General features: G+C 34.6%; 2 protein-coding genes and 1 long non-coding RNA gene across 3 annotated transcripts; 1 reads left to right on the top strand and 2 right to left on the bottom strand.

Moving 5' to 3' along the window:
• Nucleotides 1–619: 619 nt before the first annotated feature.
• Nucleotides 620–9,629, top strand: LOC131845235 (uncharacterized). Its single transcript, XM_059194276.1, has 3 exons — nucleotides 620–660; nucleotides 6,802–6,835; nucleotides 8,536–9,629. Exons 1-3 carry the CDS (start codon nucleotides 625–627, stop codon nucleotides 8,778–8,780), a joined length of 315 nt encoding a protein of 104 aa, XP_059050259.1. The 5' UTR covers nucleotides 620–624; the 3' UTR covers nucleotides 8,781–9,629.
• On the bottom strand, nucleotides 4,033–5,708 carry LOC131845240 (uncharacterized). Its single transcript, XR_009357628.1, has 4 exons — nucleotides 5,561–5,708; nucleotides 4,974–5,100; nucleotides 4,515–4,649; nucleotides 4,033–4,332 (listed from the first exon to the last, which is right to left on the bottom strand). It is a non-coding gene; the product is annotated as an uncharacterized LOC131845240 (long non-coding RNA).
• Nucleotides 9,630–12,557: 2,928 nt separating the features above from the next.
• LOC131845271 (uncharacterized) lies at nucleotides 12,558–16,954 on the bottom strand. The gene is made up of 4 exons (XM_059194310.1): nucleotides 16,901–16,954; nucleotides 15,034–15,259; nucleotides 14,156–14,623; nucleotides 12,558–12,789 (listed from the first exon to the last, which is right to left on the bottom strand). Exons 1-4 carry the CDS (start codon nucleotides 16,937–16,939, stop codon nucleotides 12,767–12,769), a joined length of 756 nt encoding a protein of 251 aa, XP_059050293.1. The 5' UTR covers nucleotides 16,940–16,954; the 3' UTR covers nucleotides 12,558–12,766.
• Between the last annotated feature and the right edge of the window lie 4,511 nt (nucleotides 16,955–21,465).

The following is a 21,465-nucleotide window of genomic DNA, read 5'->3' as shown; positions in this document are numbered from 1 at the left end:
TTTGTATCGGTCTGGGTGTTTTCTATGTATAATATATATGTAATTACGAAAAGAATTATCTATGTATATGTATCAGTTGTCTAGTACCCATAACACAAGCTTTAGCTAGCTTAACTTGGGTCTAGATGGCGCTGTGTTAATTTTTTTTTAGTGGACGATAATGGAATGGTGCACTCGCGGCGCTAAAGGTTTACGCTGGCGGTGCACCAGTGGAGGATGATACGATGAACATGAAGTCAGGTCAGTTAGCCCATCGTGATAAATTCACCGGGAATTTATCACGATAGTTTCCAGAGGGAACCGCGTAGAGGTCAACCTGACATGGTACGGTATGGCGCTGTGTGAATTGTCCTAAGATTTGAAGATTATTATTATTATAAAATATATCAATCAATATCATTCACACAAATGAAAAATAAGAGCTCGAACATATTACAGTCTTTTGTTAATCTGTCGTTTAATATTCAATTTGTTAATTAAACTATTAACGTAACACTTGTCAAAACATATTGCATTATGATGTTATTTTTAAGTACACGTATGACGTATTCATTATGCATGTTTTGTAACTATATAAAGAGATCCAAGTGTAACATCTACATATATTCAACTGAGGGACTCAATATGAAGTTACTAGCAGCTGCCGTACTTGCAACTTTGGTGAGTTTTATTCTAAAATATTTAATATATCAAGCTCAGATGGACATCTTTGTGTGTATTTTATTTTTAAAGACATAGTACATATGTATATCTTTATATATATGTCTTTACTTAGTATAAAATGAAGTTGTGTCCGTTGTCTCTTCGCGTAGGTCTTTTAAAATATATTTATAAACTATCTGTACATAAATAATAATAACTGTAATTAAATTTTATTTTCCTAAAATAAAAGATTTTTTAAAATAAAAGTAGCCTAAGTTACTTCTTATTACATGAGCTAGCAGTCAAAAAAAGTCCCGTTAAAATCGGTCCAGCCATTTCAGAGACAGAGAAACAGACAGACAAAAATGGTAAAAAATGTTTTTTTATGTATGTACCGTATTTATATTCATATCCATGTAGTAAAAAACGGTTATTTCAATATTACAAACAGACACTCCAATTTTATTTATATGTATAGATTTAAAAGCTTAATCTACATTTTGTTTTTTAATCCCAGACAAAAATTTGTTATTATCGATGTTGCCATGTTGCAATTTATTGCAATTTTTAAATAGGGCTGTGGCACTATCGGATATTAACATTAATTGCCAATTTTTATAGGTTATTCAGAAATAAAATGTAGATATTTATTTAAAACGCAATATCACAAAATTAATAATGTAAAAATAAAAAATATATTGTGATACAACAAACATATATTTATTAATTTATACATAGATATCAAAATACTTTTATAGGTCATTCAGAAATAAAGTGTGAATGTTTATTTAAGATAAAATTAATAATGTAAAAATGAAAAATATATTGTGATACAACAAACATATATTTATTAATTTAGACATAGATATCAAAATATGTATGTATCAAAACGTATTTTTTATTTTTCACTACAATAAAAACTAACTGCCTTTTTTATAAAACAAATTACGTTCTTATGGTGTCATATATTATAAAACAAACATACCTAATCAAGGATTTAGTTGTTAGAAAGAATAAAAATGTTGGTATGTAAGTCTAGATGTTTACCACACCGACTTTCTTCCGATGGTACCATTCGTTCCATCGCACAACACAAACATTTGTATTCATAAGCACTAGTGGCCGCCCAATGGTCGAAAACCAACTATAATTAATTTAAATTTATAATTTAAGTAAGGAAGAACTCCGAACAACTCATACAGATTTGTTTTCGGACTACTCTAATGCTGTTGGATGCAGCTGGCCTTTACAGCTTCACCGGACGATAGGGGGCGAGTGCAGATGGCACTCCAAACCCGCGGAAGGACTTATGGAGCGGCTGAAGGCCAACTCCCGCCTGACGGATACGACTTTAGTCTGAGGTCACCGCTAGTGGTTCGAACCTCGGCTCAGGCCGTCGTAATATCGATCCCCGTTTGAATTGGACGGGGGATCGATCGGAGGGGCGATCGGGCGCGCGTGGACGCCCGGTTGAATGCGCGATATAGTATGTGATTTTTAATTGATGACAATGATATTATATATCCGTCTGCGCTAACAGTATGATATGATGATATATTTCTTTCTTTATTATTTTTTTTTTTCCCAAAAAATCTCATCTCCCCTCTTAAGGAGAGGAGATGGCAACATACCCCCGGCAGAAGCACAGTCGGCCGGGGTTCAGGGCCCCAGGGAGAGAAACCGGCGTACAATGCGGGCAGAATCTAACAGCACCGCTTTCTGCATCTTTCCCGGGAGTGAGCCGCCCCGGAATCCCAACCGTCTGAGATGTTGTTCCAGACTGGTTGGGATAAGACCGTTCACCGACATAACGATTGGAATGATTTCGGTGGACATCACCCCCCACATTTCGGTCACCTCGTGAGTCAGGTCGAGATATTTTCTCTTTTTCTCAGTTTCGGCTTTCACGAGGTTCTCGTCATGCGGTATGGTGATGTCCTCCAAAAACACCCTCGAAAGTGCCCGATCCATCACCACGATATCAGGTTTGTTCGCAAGAACGGTCCTGTCCGTGATGATGGATCGGTCCCAGTAGAGCTTGACGCTGTCGCTTTCGAGGACCGGCTGGGGCTCGTACTTATAGTACGGCAACCTCTCATTCGCGAGGCCGTACTTCAGAGCTAGTTCTTGATGGAGTATTTTGGCTACCTGGGGGCGTATTATGAACTCTTTAAAATCCAGTCAGTTTCCAGGCAGTTCAGTTTACGGCCTTAAACTGAATTGTTCTTTTTCGTATTATGAGGGTCCAAATTCAAACCGTATTCTGCCTGGATAGTTTGTCTCTGGCTGGTTAGTGGATTTTCTCGCGCTGCGTTCGGATACGCATACATTCGTTGCAACGTTAAGTTGAGTTTTTGTGTGTCACTTTTTGGACAAAATATTAATTAAATAAATGTAAATTAAATATAGAAAACAGTAATTAAGATACAATGGTAGAATTTGTGTAATATACAAAAATATTCCAGACAGTTTTATTGTCTTTTTTAATAATTCGGATTTATTTGTAAAAAACATTTTCATTGTAATATCCAAACGAACTTTGTGCATATACTTAAAATTCCGCGCAAAGTACAATTTGAAACTTAGCCTTTCCATGACTTTATACGCAAGTTATATTTAATAATTCAATTATTGTGAAAATATACCTAATGTAACGTAAGTATTCCTAACATTTTCTTAGTAATGTTTTTTTAAAATGATGCAAATATTTAACTGTTTATATTTGTATATTTATCTAACTAAATTGTAGATCACGGACTGAAACCCCTCGCCGACGTCGTGTATCGTACCGGTAATTTAAAATTATATGGGATTTTTAAAATCCCATAGGGAAATGGCAAGTGGCTTTAATAAGTCCGCCCAAGAATACCATACCAATCGCTTGTGTGAGGACGTCGCTCAACAATTAAACTCCTTAGGAAAAGGGGGTTTTAAATACTGGAAAGGATTGTCAAGTTTAAGTGTTATAAGGTAACCATCTGAATTTTAATTTATTTCATTTAATAGGAATCTCAGTAAAATCTGAAATACATGTATCTATGCAAATAAATTGAAGTATCTGTTTGTAATTTTGAAGTTCACCAGTTACAACAGCTTTTCAGTAAATGCATACATATATAAGGTAAGATAAATGACATTAAAAAAAATATATATTTGTCTGTCCGTTTGTTTGTTCTTGCTAATCTTTGAAACAGCTGGACCAAATTTGAGGGATACTTTCACTGTCATATGTAATGAGTTGTGTAAAGGAGTAACAAGTTGCTTTTATTTGAGATATTTTATTTATTTTAACAAAAACTAGGTATGCCATATGGACAAAGTCATAGGTAATAACTAGTATATAATAAAATTATCATATCCCTTTAATTATAACCACCAATAAGACATAAATAATGTACCTATATCATTTATTATAAAAACAAATAATTAAAACATTGACCTATTAACAATATTATTATTTATAAATGTTTCAATTTCTTAGTTCCACAACTAAACAACATGGGTTTGTCTAGCAGCTAGACCTTCATTTAGTTCTCTATAAGAACTCAAAGTACATGTAGGCATCTAAATCTAGAAGCCCAATTGTGCTCTCAATGATATTCCATGTTCTTACAGTGTAATATGCTTCTTGTGGTCCTGGTATAGCATTTGAGATGGGAGTATACTTCTCTAAAGCATATCCTGGATCTCCTAAAAAAAAAAAAAAACATTATATACTATAATATTAATATTTATTTACAAAAAGTATTATTTCATTAAAAACACAGCACAATAACTGTTGGTGCTGATAAATAACTATGTTTCTAAATTACTGAAGTTTAGAGCTTAGATGTAATGATGTTTGTAGTTTCATAATAAAATTTTGTGCTTACCAAGTAATCATAAGGATTTATTCCAGCTTAAGTCCTCTAGATGTTGCCTAATGCCTCTGCTTTGCCCAAATGTCATGAGTAGCTCCAGTTCCAGTTGGCATCCACACTTATAATCTCCATGTCAGCATTACTAACCTAAAATTTTTTTCCAGATTAATTACATAGATGAAGATTATTTGAAACATAAGAGAATAATTAATAGATAAATATTATTTGAAACATATGAGATTAATTACATGGATACAGATTATTTGAAACATATGTCTAAGTGTTATGGTCATTTAATATTTAAGTAAACAATTTATTGTTAGTATATAAGTAGCTTTAGAGATGTAAAATCATTAACATATTTTGCATGTCTAAAATCTTGTTTATTGTTAATTTATATAATTATATTAAAAAAAGATATTAAAAGTGCTTATATTATTAAACATGTCTTTTAATTTATATTTCACTTACCAATTATATATTTAATGAATGGTATTGTTTTCTACAGTAATATCTCTTCTTAATTTACAATGGGGTGGCATGTGTACAGTCAAATACAGCCCAATACACCCAGCATTCCAAATTCCAATTATAAAACCTAAAATATAATTAATTTAATTTAATTAATTGTCCTCGGAGGAAAGTGCCGGAGAGACTGCACATCATCAGACTGTTGCATACTTGTATACTTGCTTTCTAGGCTTTACTTGTATGCATACATTTTACCATATATATTATCACTATATCATATGGTATGGTACATGGTACTCATAGATGTATTTGCAACAATAACAGTTGCTAATTGTATAGAAATAGATACCTTTGAATATTTATTATCTATCCTTTACTCAGATGTCCTTGGAATTTTATATATGTATTTACTTTTGGATGTTGGGTAAATGCAATAAATCGGTTATTTGCCATTGGCTGTGCTAAAGAATGAACAGCAATATCACTAATAGGCCGTTGATAAATATGCCTGTAGCATAAATAATAATCCTACTAAAACCTGACATAGTCAGCTAGTGATTTAGTGAAATAATTACAATACATTATACCTTAGTTTCCACTGGTAGGTCTGTAAATTTCGATGATAACGGCATATGAGTTCGCACGCATATTACGCACCAAATCTTTATTTAGATTATAACGTTTTCTAAATTGTTCATTTTGATTGGATTGGTCGCGTAATCGCCGTCTTTTCACTTTCCTCCTTCCTCCTTCTTTTTCGTAGGGTGCACACATTTCCAAAAACTCCAATACTTCGAGTCGAGTCTTCACACATAATTAAAATTAAAAGGAAACAAAAACAATCGAAATAACTGCACAAACATGTTACAAACATAATAAAAACTAACATAGAAATAGAAATAATAACCAAATTACAATAATGAAGCTATAAATTAGAAAACAATTCAATAAAAGCTAATATGAAGCCACCGTAAACTGAATTGTTTTTAAACGGTCTTTTCGACAGTTGTGTCCTTAGATCTGTCAAATGAAACGCTCATAATACGAAATAGCCGGTCAGTTTTCGGGCAGAAGACGTTCAACTGTCACGTGACCGCTGACTGGCTGGCTAATAGCGTTCGTAATACGAAATCGCCAGGCAGTTCAGTTTAAGCCGTAAACTGAATGGGAATAAGAGTTCATAATACGGCCCCTGGTTGTGTCTGTGCAAGTACTCAGTGTTGGCAAGAGCTGAACAACCCGAAAGCACTTATTATTATTATTATTATTATTCCTAACTTCCAAAAAAAAATCTCATCTCCCCTCTTAAGGAGAGGAGATGGCAACTTACCCCCGGCAGAAGCGAAGTCGGCCGGGGTTCAGGGGCCCATTATTATTATTATTCTTTTCTAATACCACTGTGGTTTCCAGGTAGGAATATTTGGTATAGGCTGACAATGGGACCTCCAGTTCCCGTTACTGACTATCCTCTCCCCACTAGAAATTGTACTATAATAATCTCAGGACAATTCACACAGCGCCATCTAGACCCAAGTCACTAACTAAAGCTTGTGTTATGGGTACTTGATAACTGATACAAATACATATAGATTTTTTTTCGTAAATACATACATATTATACATAGAAAACACCGTACAAACAATCATACTCATGAATACAAACGTTTGTACCGTGCGAGGAATCGAACCCGCGACCATCGGATAGTAAAGCGGTATGCTATATCACTAGACCACCGAGGCCGTCAAAATCTTAAAGATTTTATTTTCAAATATAAGTACTTACTTATAATATTTATAGAATAATATTATTAATTACTTTGTCCTTTCAGGTAATCAGTTGCCATTGCATGCCAAGCAATTATAGTAAGTATTTTTAGGGTACATAGAGTCCAAATTTTAATAAAGACATAGCTGTCGGTCTAAAAGGAGTTTATAATGAAGTTCATATATTACGCAATGATTTGACTGGTCACATCATCATCATTGCCTTGCCTTTATCCCATTATTTGTGGTCGGCGCAGTATGTCATTCTCTTCCACTGCTCTCTATCGGTCGCCATATCTGAACATACACTCCTTTTATTCATAACGTCTTCCACACAATCCATACATCTTTTTAGTCTCTTGCCCTCTCGCTTTTTATTCCATCCATGATAATATTAAATACCATACTTTCTTTAAGATATGGTCCGCGCACCATCGCATAAAATGCGCGTACCAAGATGTTGTCTCTAATCACTACGTACGTCCGAAATGGATAAACTGGTCGTTTCCATATATGATGTAACACAGTTATAGACAATAAATGCTTATCTTATCTTATCTTATCTTATCTTACGATTGATTTACTCTCAATTAAATACTTAACCAGTTGGTTGTATATTTAATATTTTCTCTATTTGAGTATTTAATTGAATTAGTGCTAATTGGTAGTTTGTATTCACACACTTCAACTTAAAAATGTAAAGTAACAATAAAGTTATTTAAAAGGGCAACACGCAAGTTTCCTGCTCGTTCTTATGATAAGACAGCTTTCCGAATGAGCTGAGATTTGCTAAAACAAGTTTATCATTTAAATAATCGTTTAGTAAGTAATATTCTTTACTTACTACATAGGTATGTTTCATTATAAGTTTTAAAGATTATTTAAGTGTAACTCCAGAATATTGTATCTTCTAAATATAACTCAAAGGTGTATCTTCTAAACTGACATAGTGATCTTTCAAGTCCAAACCACTGGACAGATCGGGCTGAAATTTGGCATGCAAGTGGATGTTATGACGTAGCCATCCGCTATGAAAGTCTGATTAATTCTATCTCAAGGGGATAAAATAGGGGATGATAGTTTGTATGAAACTTTGTCATTTTTAAACCGATAGGGCTGAAACTTTGCGTGCATAAAGCTACTAGGCATTCCCTAAGAAAGAATTTTGACAAATTCCACCCCTAAGGGGATAAATTAACGAGGGAAGCAGCGGGCAAAAGCTAGTTCCTTGTATATACCATTTAATTTCTTATTCTAAATAATTCTAAATATGGTAAATTAAAAATCATTTATTCATGTACGACATTTTGTTATTCAGTTCAGTGTACAGATTCAATTGAAAAGAACTGGCAAGAAACTTAACAAATATTTTTTTATATTGTATTCTTATGTAAGTGTCTATTTCTAACATGAAATGAAAATCCCGTGCATGAACAACTGCCATGCACGTTTGTCGTTTAATTAATCGTAATTTAATTCAAAATTCAATAATCATTTATTCGTGTATGTCATATTAGCCGCTTATGAACGTAAATTTTTTTACATTATAATTTTATTTATTTCCCTACCGTTCAGATATAGATCTAATTGAGAAGAACTGGCAAGAAACTCAATTGAGTTACTTTTTTTTAAAAAGCCAGTTTATTTACAATGTATATTTATATAGATGTCTATGTCTAACATTAAATGAAAATCCCGTGCATGAACAACTATAGCAATGCACGCTCGTCATTCAAGTAATCGTAAAAAACTATACTTTCATTCTATTCAACTATAACTTTTCTTCTTTATAAAAACAGAGGTGGACCAAAAAGCAGCTGGAAAGGTAGCAAGCAATGTCGCAGTAATAAATACCAAGGAGAAGCCTGAACCTCCATGCGAGAAGCCTGAACCTCCGTGCAAGGAGCCTGAACCTCCATGCGAGAAGCCTGAACCTCCGTGCGAGAAGCCTGCACCTCCTTGCGAGGAGCCCCCTTGCGAGGAACCCACATGGGAGGCGACCCGCTACGAGGAACCGGAACCCCCTTGCTATGAACCATGCTAATTAAATAATATTTTGTGTGATCTCTAATGTCTTTTATATATATTACTAGCTGTTCCCGCGACTTCGTCCGCGTGGAATTTAACTTATTTTTTTCTAAAATAAAAGTAGCCTAAGTTACTCCTTATTACGTCAGTTACCTGCCAAAAAAGTCTCGTTAAAATCAGTCCAGCCATTTCAGAGATCCGTTCCGGCTAAACAAACGGACCGACAGACAGACACAAAAATTGTAAAAAGTGGTTTTTGGTGTATGTACCGTATTTATATTCATATGCATGTAGTAAGAAACGGTTATTTCAATATTACAAATAGAAACTCCAATTTTATTTATATGTATAGATGCATTATATAGACCCAGTCACTCGCAAAAAAATTAGCTTTGTATAGTGAGAGAATTGTTAAAATCAGTAATGTAATATCTTTTGGGTAAGCGCGCTACATCCCAGGTATTACCATCATTTGACGAGGTAAGACCAAGCGCAATCACATTATTAATTAAAAAAATTCTTGTCACAGTCTTTAGGTACTTTCTAGGTCCTTAGTTACAGATTATCAGCTATTACAATGAATCAATTATGAAAAAAGAATGCATTTAGAATGTAATATCAAAAATTGTATATTATAACTATTAAGAACTCTTCTATTTATATTTATTATTATTATTATTTTTAATAACTATTCAAATACAAGCATGTAAGTCCTAAAATGAATATCATATTTACATAACCTAATTGTACAACTAAGAACCTAAAATTAAAAAAAAAATGTATTATATTTTAATGTGTCCAGTATAAGCAAAGATCAAAATCTTACTTCGATAACATAAGTTCAGAGAGGAATGATTTAATCTTGATACCAATTTGTTATTCTTTATTATTATTATTATTTAATAAATGAAATTATTGAAAAAAAATGTATAATTACTTAAATTATAAATGGTTAGGTCGGTATGGAAATATTCCCGAAATGGTGGCAACACTTCTCCGAATGGCCTAGCAGATCTGTGGAGCAAGGAAAGTTTGGGTTCCCAGTACAGTCGATCAAGGGCATAGATAGATCGTTAAAGAATTTAAGGGCGCTGGGACCCTGAGGCCCCGAACGGGACAAATATATTCGGCGCTTTTAAGTACTTATATGATAACATTTTGTTGACATATATAGTTGACACATATTAAATATTGGTTTTTATTTAAAGCTTCAGTGAATGCTCGTATCCACGGATCCCCAAGGGTGTCTTTGATTAGGGTAGTTAAATAAATTAAACTACGGAAACCTTTCCACAGTGTTTGTTATATTATGTAATTAATAATTATTAAAAGACTATGTGTTCCAAAAAAAATCTAAATAGCGTGATGTAGAAAAAAGTATAAAACTAAACAACGCCATCTAGTGGTACACTTAGGAACTAAAACAAACATGTAATCTCGTTCGATTGTACATTCAGTAATTTTGATACATCAACCTACCGGGGGGGCCATAATTTGACAGATTTATTTATATTTACAAAATTATAATATATATATAGTTACTGGAGCAATGAATTTAAAACCACAGATAATATTACATACTAGAAACCTTAAAAAATATAATATAACTAGTTACCCACCCCGGCTTCGCACGGGTGTACATATATTAAACATATAAACCTTCAAAATCCGTCGCGTAGTTTTAAAGATTTAAGCATACATATAGAGCAAGAGCCCACGACGGCCAGACATACGTCATTTTAGTAAACGTTTCTTGTATGTGTGTCCCCAACACAGGTAAGAACGATCCCCAAACATGAAACCTGGATCGTAGTTCCTTTGGCAGGTAACAGGTAACAAAGGTGTAAAAAATTTCATATCAAACTCGTTATTTTAAGAAACTCCATATTTTCATATATTGTTCGTAGCATCATTATAACTTGCGCTGCTCATTGCCAGACACTTAGTGTGGTTCCAACCCCCCGCCGGACCCCCCTAAACTATACTATTTTATAAATAAACTTACGTCATTTTAATAAAGCTGAACTTTATATATATTATTGAGAGAACTATTAAACTGAGTTTCCTAAATTGCCAGACAGTTTTCTTGGTTTCTTATCCTACCGATGCGAGATAGGCATGAGGTCAGGTCAGTTTGCACATCTTATTATATAGCAATTCCATTGTCACGCTTTCACGCCAAAATTCCTGAACCGATTTCAATTAAATTTAGTACACAGATAGTCTAGACCCTGAGAAAGGATATTGGATATTTTAATGCGAAAAACTGTTGAAAGTGAAGATGATAGGTTGTATAGAAATATAGTCATTTTAATAGTTTTAACTTATTTGAAGGATGTTGATTAAATGTGTAGGTATGACATTCAAAATTGTACACATTTTATCCTCAAGAGGGTAAAATAAAATAGGGGATGAAAGTTTGTACGGACATTCGTCATTCCTTTGAAGGTGACATGAAGTGACCTGACTTCATGTCAGCTTCTAAAATTACGAATGTTAGCAGTGGCAGTTAGCACATTGTTAAAGTCACTAGAAATTAAAACGGTCGTTTCCAGAGGAACCGCGTGGAGGTCAACCTGAGGTGGTACATTGCTAACAATACCTTCCCAATCATAAGATAGTATTGTCAGCATTATAAATTTTAAGGTTTTTTTAGAGATGAAACGGATATCCGGTAATTATCCGGAATCTGGCCTATCCGGTGTCCTTTATACTATCCGGCCGAATACCGGATAACTGAAAAATCTGGGTAAAAAAATATTTTTTTAAAGTAATTATTTGTTTTATTTAGTTAGTCTTAGTATTGCTTAAGGAATAAAATTAGTTTTAGTTTTAAATTTTCACTCAATAGTAAATGACTGTTAATAGAAATAGAAATAGAAATAATCTTTATTCAAATAAACTCATTACAAGCACTTTTGAATAGTCATATTTTGATTCTACCACTCATTCGGAATGCAGATTCGTCACAAGAAGAATGTGTTTGCTCTTTTAAATAAATATTGATTTACTTATATTTAATTAACAACAAGAATTAGGCATGCGACAATCAACATAGAAACCGCTACGCACTTAATCTCTGTTCAATCAGATAACATTGTCAGCGCTATATTTCCTACAAAAACATTATTATAATTTATAATTTCTTCAATTTTATAATAAACTTTTTTACAAAGAAAATATTTTATGACACATTTGAATTTTTTTCTGGCAAATTGACTACAGACTATTTTTATTATTTTATTCTAATCTTCTTTCTATTCTAAAATGAATGAATAAAGAAAAGAATAATAATATACTTAAGATGACGCATCACAACTATTGAAGTTGCAATCTCAATTTTTCTCAGCAATTACAAATTATTTTTATACACATTTGAATTTCTTTTCTGGCAAATTGACATTGACATTGTAAGAAAATGAATTTTCCGCCGGATATCCAGCGGCCGGATATCCGGCTATTCGGTCACATGGTTGGCCGGTCGGTATCCGGTATCCGGCCAAACTGCTATCCGTTTCATCTCTAGTTTTTTTACAAAAACATTTTTCATAGCCCTGTCAAAGAGGGTTGTAGGTGGCATTTTAAGGTTTTTACGATTAAAAAGTCTCAAAAAATATGATAATATTTATTTACTTCCATCCTCTTTATTGCACCAGGAAAATTACATTAAAATTAATAGAGTAGTTAAATTAAGAGGGTACAAAATATAGCCTTATTTCTTATGCAATCTGTTATTGTTTACTGGCTACTCTGTACCTTCCTCTTGAGTCACTCTATCTATTAAAAAATCGCTTCAAAATCCATTGCGTAGTTTTAAAGATATCATACATAGGACCAGACAGCGACAGCGACTTTATACTATGTAATGATTATAACCACGATGTGCACAAAGAAAATAATTCAATAACAAAAATTGAAATGTTAGAAGTTACATTTTTAAATATATATAAATGTCTGTTAATTTATTTGTCTAAGCAGGCAATAGAGTCCAATTTTCCGTCTTCATTTTCCGACATTTACCAAATCTGTAAAAAAAAAAATACAATAATTAACAAATTTATATATATAGAAGATATGGGTCGGCAACGCGCAAGTGATACCCCTGGTGTTTCAGGCGTTCATAGGCTACGGTAACCATTTACCATCAGATGGGCCGTATGCTTGATTGCCACCATAGTAGTATAAAAAAAATATATTGTTGAACATTCTCTTAATTTAGCAGTTATTGAGTATATAATAACTACATATGCCCGCGGTTTTTTCCGCATGAATTTTATAGCATACTAACTCAGGGGCGGATCTACCTAAGAGTCCGAGGGTACAAAGGGCCCCCAGTCCCCACTGAAACGATAATTAGAATATAAAAAAATATGTAGACTGTTAAAAAAACTTAAGGTTAAACATAAGGTTGGCAACCCTGAGGTCAATCAACCCATGCAAGTGCGCGTCTATTGAAAGGAACGGGGAATTTCTGGTCGCTTGTTTTTGGTCGGTATATTTTTTTAGTTGAGTGATATAATTACGTAGGACCCTAAGTAGACTTAGCCCAGGGCCCCACAAATTCACGATCCGCTCCTATACTAACTGTACCCGCGGTTTAACTCGCATACAATTTATAGATTATGTGTTATTCTATATATATAAGCTACTAGTAGACCGGCCGATTCTTGGATAAAATAATATTGCGACTATAAATTGAGATGTAAGCTATCCTATCTTTCAAGTTGGATCAAACTGCACATAATGTGCAAATCGGTTTAGTAGTCGTAATTTTTATACGTAAAGATATTTAAAGTTTCATCAAAATTCGATCAGTAGTTTTTAAGTGAAAGAATAAAAACATACATACTCACAAAATTTCGCGTTTAAAATATTAATAAGATGTGTTAATCAAATCAAATAAAAATATCTTTATTCATAGGTCTATTACAGACTCTTATGATATGTCAAATCTACCGTCAGTTCGGAGTGATTTCGAGATGAGCAGAACTGACAAGAAACTCAGCCTTTATTCTTTTTAAATGAGCTTGTACATGTTTACAATAATACAGATTAATTATTAACTTCAAATTTGGGAGAATAGAGTGACCACCAGAATATGCTATTGCAATTTTGTCAAATATATAAGCTATATTATTGTAAAGTTACATTAAAATCTAGTAGTTTTTGCGTGTTAGAGAAACGTCCATCAATTTTATTAAATTTGGAAATATTTTTAAGTTTTTCTTATAATATAGTACATTTCGGAATGTGACATCATGCGATTCAGGACCTCCTACCCTTTGTCACGCAATGTCACGTTTTGTCTATCTAACGAGTCACAAGTTGAAAGGGAGAAGGGGTTGACAAAATGTAAAATAAAAATATAACTTATTAATTTAAAATACATACGGCTCAATACGTCAACTGTAGTATCGCCGCAACCCTTCTTGCAACCTTTGTCGCATCCGTTGCCTCCGTTGTCTCCACCCCCGTTGTCTCCACCTCCATTATCACCACCTCCATTGTCACCACCTCCGTTATCACCACCTCCATTATCACCACCTCCGTTGTCACCACCTCCGTTATCACCACCTCCGTTATCACCTCCTCCATTATTGCCGCCGCCTCCGCCGCTTCCACCTCCACTTCCACCTCCACTTCCAATGCCATTTCCGATGCCGATTCCACCGCCACCTCCCCCTCCTCCGCCACCTCCTTTTCCTCCGTGGCCTCCACCGCCACCACCACCAGCGCCGATTCCAATGATACCGCCTATAACGCCTCCAATTCCGCCTCCACCTCCTCCTCCTCCGCCACCTCCTTTTCCTCCGTGACCACCGCCGCCACCACCGCCTGCCCCAACTCCGATGATGCCACCTATTTAATTCAATTAAATGTATTCATTTCATTAAGAATGTAATACAGTGACAATATATAATAATACTAACAATCTCAGCCACTGCTGTGGCTAAGGCAATAAAATAATATTGAAACTATAAATTGAGATGTAAGCTATCTTATCTTTCAAATTGAATCAAATTGCACACAATATGCAAATCAAATTTGCAATCGGTTCAGTACTTTAGGAGTCCATCGCGGACAAACCACGTGACACGTAATTTTAGATATAAAGATAATAACAACTGTTATAAATACATACATAAATAAAATACATAGAAAACATGTCAGGAAGGGAACCTGCGATCACCGAAAGTAAACAAAAATTAAAAAAGTAAGGGCTAAAGGGCTAGACCTCCGAGGACGTTATGTACAAAATGTTATAATACCTATTACTCCTCCGATACCACCGCCACCTCCGCCGCCTCCTCCGCCACCATTGCCTCCCCCGCCACTTCCGCCGCCGCCCCCGCTGCCACTTCCGCCGCCACCTCCGTTACCACCTCCACCACCTCCGTCACCCCCGCCCCCATCTCCTCCGCCTCCATCTCCTCCACCGCCGTTATCACCGCCATCTCCACATCCACCTCCAGGTACCGGATTACATAGCACCATCTGAAAAAATCATCAGATTGACGTACAAAGTTGAGTCTTTGTAATTGAGTCTTTTCCTAGTTTCCGACTGTCTAAATTCTTCTACGTGTATATCTAATGCTCTTGAATTTGTGTATGTTGAATTTAATTCGTTTTAGAATATGGAAAATTTATTTGACTATCGGCATAATATGTATAAAAGGAGAGTGAGTTCAGATATGACGGCTGATAGAGATCAGTAGAAGAAGCGGACATACTGCGCAGAACATAAATGAAGGGATAAAAGCTGCGCAATGATGATGACATAACACTATCACTATACGAGTTCGAGGGGGGATTGGGACGGCAGTTTTTTTATTTTTATATTTATGGATGATAATGGAATGGTGCACCCGCCGGTGCGGTTTACGCTGGCGGGGTACCAGTGGAGGATGATAAAATAAGATGAACATGAGGTCAGGTCCGTTAGCCCATCGTGACATATCCACCATGAATTTATCACGATGGTTTCCAGGAGGAACCGCGTGGAGGTCAACCTGACATGATACATTGCTAGCAATAAGATCAGCAGTCCACATTACTAATAAATGTAAATAATAAATAAAAAATACTTCCCCCTGGGGGACGGCTGTTGAAGGGGCGTCACTTAGGGAGGGTGAAGGTGGAAGGGGCTTAATATTGAAGGATAGAGATGAATAGACCGTGTGAGTGGGACAGAACTATAATTTTCCGGGGACTGAATCTTAGTTTGCTGAGGGCCTGAACTTGGGATTAGAGCGAGGGTTACAATTTGACGTGACGATATCATGATATCACGTCGTCATGAGACGCTCATGGAGGTTATGCATTGCCATTCTGAGAACTAAACCATAATGTTATCAGACTCTGTAATTTCACTGCCATATCTCACCCACTGAACTATGATATTAATCTGGCAATACCAGGAAGTTTACCAGTTTCTAACTCAGATTTACAAAATACTTTTAGATTCTGTTGTGGTAACTCAATTTCGCCTCTATCCCCCACTAGGGCCAAGGTGCTCGCCTTGAGGAAGGCACCGCCCTAAAAAATAGTACTGGAGACGTGCGCGTGTACACACACGCTTCCATAATTAACTAGGTTTTATAGCCTCGCCGTCGCCCTAACACCGAGGTAGGACGTCCTAACAACAAGATAGGACGCCCTAACAACGAGATAGGACGTCCTAACAATGAGATAGGACACCCTAACAACGAGATAGGACGCCCTAACAACGATATAGGACACCCTAACAACCTGCCCTAAACCACCTACAAAACATCGAATCGCGATAGAATGGTAACGTGACCTCAGGACTTGTTAGTAATGTAGGCCGATGACACGATTGCTACCAATGTACCATGTCAGGTTGACCTCCACGCGGTTCCCCCTGTAAACTCGGTAATAAATTCCTGCATTTACCACGACTGGCTAGCTAACCTGTCCCCCTTCCCAATCTATCATCCTCCACTGGTGCCGCGTGGTAAACCGTTAGCGGAGGCGGGTGAACCATACCATTATCATCCATTAAAAACACCCAGCGGGGAATCGAACCAGCAACTATCGGGCGTAAAGCGGTATGCTAAACCGCTAGACCACTGAGCATCTTATATATATAAATCTAATTATAAATATAAATCTTACCGTTAAATAAACACAGAGTAAAAAGATTATTCGCTTCATGTCTCTACCGTGGTCTGGTACTTAGAAAATAACTTGAATGTATAAATTTCTACATTCACATTCCTTATATATATATCATTTCTCCATTTATTTTTCGACCTTCCGCTGACATTTTCTATTATACACATGGTTAATGTCCTTTTTATTACATTTTTTTATATGTATATTCATTTACATTGTTATACATTTATATTCATATTCACAATAGATATGACTTTCTCACAAGTGTTTCTAGTCCCTTCCTAATAAGAATTACATTGCTACATGTGTTGTTTTGCGGTTTTCCATGCCATTTAATTCAGACTCCACCTTCAGTAATTATTTTATTACTATCTGTGCCCCCGTCTTCATCTGCGTCTCTCTCTTGAGTAAATTAAGCAAAAATTCCAATGTCTAACCCAAAAAAGTCAAAGAAAAAAGAATCATCGTTGTAACTTTAAAAATTATGATTATATATACAAACTTTCATCCTCTATTTTATTTTACCCCCTTAAGGGTGACAATGACGTTCAATTTTTTTATAAACTTTGAATGTCATATTTATTTATATTTATTTCTCTCTTGAGTAAATTAAGAAAAAAATCCAATGTTTAACCCAAAAAAGAATCATCGTTGTAACTTTAAAAATTATGATTATATATACAAACTTTCATCCTCTATTTTATTTTACCCCCTTAAGGGTGACAATGACGTTCAATTTTTTTATAAACTTTGAATGTCATATTTATTTATATTTATTTCTCTTTTGAGCAAATAAAGAAAAAATTCCAATGTCTAACCCAAAAAGGTCATAGAAAAAAGAATCATCGATGTAACTTTAAAAAATATGATTATATATACAAAATTTCATCCTCTATTTTATTTTACCCCCTTAAGGGTAACAATGACGTTCATTTTTTTTTATAAACTTTGAATGTCATATTTATTTATATTTAATCAAATCAGCCTAGAAACAAAGTTTCAAGCTTTAAAAATTATATTTCCATTCAAACTTTCCCCAGTCAATCCCCTATATGGGACACAGTCACCTAGATACATCAAAATAATAATTGCATTTAATAATGTCTAGTAAGACAAATTCAATATTGTCTACTAAGCACTGCCGTGTCTAAACTGTGTCACCCCACCTTACATTTTCCTATTGTTATTTAGTATATAAGATCATTATTTCTATGTACATATTGTCAGTTTATTATCATCTGTAATATACATCGTCTCGACCAACAACATAGTTTCATATACACCTTACAACCCTTTTTCCTATTGATCGTAGCGTCACGAAAAGTATACTATAACCTGTCCAGGAGTATGAAGAATAATTGTACCAAGTTTCGTTAAAATCATATATTTTTTTTTTATATCATATAAATTATATAAGAAAAAAATCGGTATATATATATATATAAACTAGAACAAAATAAAAAGATCAATATGTATACATATATAAACTTCTGTGAACATTTACGCATGCCGTGGCAGCCAGTAATTAAGTCAACACTATATACCTGAACTTTCTGAAAGTGATAATAAATGTAACATCATAGTATGTCTTGTTGGTCCCTTAAATAAATAAATAAATAAATGTTGTATACGTTCTAAACAAAAGTATACTTACCATATCAACATCTGCCACATCGTAGTGACCAGCGGCCGAAAAACAATATTACGCCGACCCCAATAGAATGAGATAAGTAGATGATGATGATGATGATGATGACGATGATGATGACACATATATATATAATTATAATAATAATAGTAATAAATATATATATAAAGTAAAATAAAATAAAAAGATCAATGTGTATACATATATAAACTTCTGTGAACATTTACGCATGCCGTGGCAGCCAGTAATTAAGTCAACAACTATATACCCTTTTTGCAAGTGATAATAATTGTAACCTCATAGTGTATGTCTTGTTGGTCGCTCAAATAAATAAATAAATAAATAAAAAAAAATCCGACGAGAGTTACCATGGCGTAACGGCGTAACCTATGTCCAGCAGTGGACGTCTTCCGGGCTGCGATGATGATGATGATGATGAACGCCTGGTAAATTGCTGTGTGGCACAATAAGCTGACACCGCTACCGGGAACAGTAAATTACCAAGAATATTGGCACCTAACTTATATAATTGTTTGTTGCATGTAGGACAGTCTTGTTCAGACAACCATATATCAAAGTACAAATGTATAATTATGTATAATTATACATTTGTACTTTGATAATTTTATTGTTTTAATTAAATAAAATATATTTTTTAAAACGCAAATATCGCCCGCCGTAACATAAAGCGAGTAGTTTTTGTTTCTATAACGAACAGATTGCATTTTTGTCATCAGTATCTATCACTAATCGCCCCCTAATAGTTATTTTGTTTAAATATATTTCATCTACAGAATTGACAACTGTACAGATTTATTATAAGTATAGATATCGTATGGATATAACTTGTTTAACCACATTAAACACAAATGGTATGGAATTAATAAAAAAATCTATTTCAGTAACAAACTACAATATATTTTCATGTGTAATCGTATTTGTTTAATGTTTAGTGTTCATGTTTTAATGAGGTATTATTCAATAATGTGTATTTATTATATAATTACAATAAAACATTAGCTAATATGATTATTATAAATTATTACATAGTATAAAACAAAGTCGCTGTCGCTGTCTGTCCGTCATTATGTATGCTTAAATCTTTAAAACTACGCAACGGATTTTGAAGCGGTTTTTTTAATAGATAGAGTGATCCAAGAGGAAGGTTTATATTATATAATACATGTAAAACCGTGTGAAGCCGGGCCGAGTAGCAAGTTAAGTATAAAACAAAGTCGCTGTCAATGTCTGTCCGTCCCTATGTATGCTTAAATCTTTAAAACTACGCAACGGATTTTGATGCGGTTTTTATAAATAGATAGAGTGATTCAAGAGGAAGGTTTATATATATAATACATGTACCCCCGTGCGAAGCCGGTGTGAGTAGCTAGTCATATATATAAAATTCTCGTGTCACAATATTAGTTACTATACTCCGGCGAAACGGCTTGAACTATTCTTATGAAACTTTATATGTGTATTCAATAGGTCTAAGAATCGGCTACATCTATTTTTCATACCTCTAAATGATAAGGGTTATTCACCCCTAACATTTTTTTTTTGGACATAACATTTATTTCTTTATAATGTTGCATTTATAAATACATACCACCCTAAATTTTCACCCTTTCTATCACCAACCCTTATTTTTTAATAGCGATTTTAATTTATATGGCAAAACAACGTTTGCAATATCGGCTAGTGTACATATAAAACAGCCAGACCGATACAAACAATCATACTCATAAATACAAATGTTACCGTGCGAGGAATCGAAACGGATAACCGTTTAGCACACCGCCATTCCGGTGTGCTAAACCGCTGGGTCCCAAAGCCGTCAATGGCCTCTTATTGTTCAAGAATAAATTATTTCCCGAGGTTTAATAATAGCCGTGGTAACAATGAACATAGGCGAACAAACTACATTACATTTGAACAAATATTAATATTGTTAATAATACAATAACGTTTTGTTTCATCCGCTTCTTTTCTTCCATATGCAGGGTCGGATTGACCTTGTTAGGGCGTTTAAGCTTTATAATTATCTACCTTTGCCTGTTTAGTGTTAAAAAAAACTTTAGAAGCGATGTTATATCAAGACTAGTGATGGCCTTACATTTGAACAAATATTAATATTGTTAATAATACAATAACGTTTTGTTTCATCCGCTTCTTTTCTTCCATATGCAGGGTCGGATTGACCTTGTCAGGGCGTTTAAGCTTTATAATTATCTACCTTTGCCTGTTTAGTGTTAAAAAAAACTTTCGAAGCGATGTTATATCAAGACTAGTGATGGCCTTACATTTGAACAAATATTAATATTGTTAATAATACGTTTTGTTTCATCCGCTTCTTTTCTTCTATATGCAGGGTCGGATTGACCTTGTCAGGGCGTTTAAGCTTTATAATTATCTACCTTTGCCTGATTAGTGTTAAAAAAAACTTTCGAAGCGACGTTATATCTAGACTAGTGACGGCCTTAAGTTGACTGGTCATTCGCAACCCCCTAGGGAGGTATAGGTTGGGGACTCGGGGCGAACTCCTTTGCCCCGGCATGGTTTACGGGGGCAACAACCTCCAGGAGACTGGTTAGAAACTTCTTAGGGCAAGTATAGAATTAAAAACAACTTAACCTAACTAACAGGGGGGAAGGGAATTGTTAGTGTGGACTAATGATCCCATTGCTGTCAGATCGACCTCCACGCGGTTCCCCCTGGAATCCATCGTCATACATTTCCGGTGAATCTGTCACGTTGGGCTAACTGATCTGACTTCATGTTCATCCTATCATCCTCCACTGGTGCCCTGCCAGCGTAAACCGATAGCGCAGGTGGGTGTACCATTCCATTATCATCCTAAACAAAAACCTAACTAACAAAAGTAGGGACAATATTTTGTATATATATAATTTTTGTT

The sequence above is a fragment of the Achroia grisella genome, unplaced genomic scaffold (assembly GCF_030625045.1).
Source record: "Achroia grisella isolate CSIRO2021 unplaced genomic scaffold, CSIRO_AGI_Agris_v1 utg461, whole genome shotgun sequence".
In the NCBI taxonomy this organism is placed as follows: domain Eukaryota; kingdom Metazoa; phylum Arthropoda; class Insecta; order Lepidoptera; family Pyralidae; genus Achroia; species Achroia grisella.
The sequence above is the reverse complement of the archived record's forward strand: the minus strand, read 5'-3'. Positions and strand labels throughout refer to the sequence as shown.

Bases quoted from the DNA above. Each gene is read 5' to 3' on its own strand.
- LOC131845235 (XM_059194276.1), top strand. From the start codon at position 625: ATGAAGTTACTAGCAGCTGCCGTACTTGCAACTTTG. The intron at 661-6,801 runs GTGAGTTTTATT...TTGTCCTTTCAG, and splicing joins CTGCCGTACTTGCAACTTTG to GTAATCAGTTGCCATTGCAT. The intron at 6,836-8,535 runs GTAAGTATTTTT...TTATAAAAACAG, and splicing joins TTGCATGCCAAGCAATTATA to AGGTGGACCAAAAAGCAGCT.
- LOC131845271 (XM_059194310.1), bottom strand. From the start codon at position 16,939: ATGAAGCGAATAATCTTTTTACTCTGTGTTTATTTAACG. The intron at 15,260-16,900 runs GTAAGATTTATA...TGATTTTTTCAG, and splicing joins TACTCTGTGTTTATTTAACG to ATGGTGCTATGTAATCCGGT. The intron at 14,624-15,033 runs GTATTATAACAT...TGAATTAAATAG, and splicing joins TGGTATCGGAGGAGTAATAG to GTGGCATCATCGGAGTTGGG.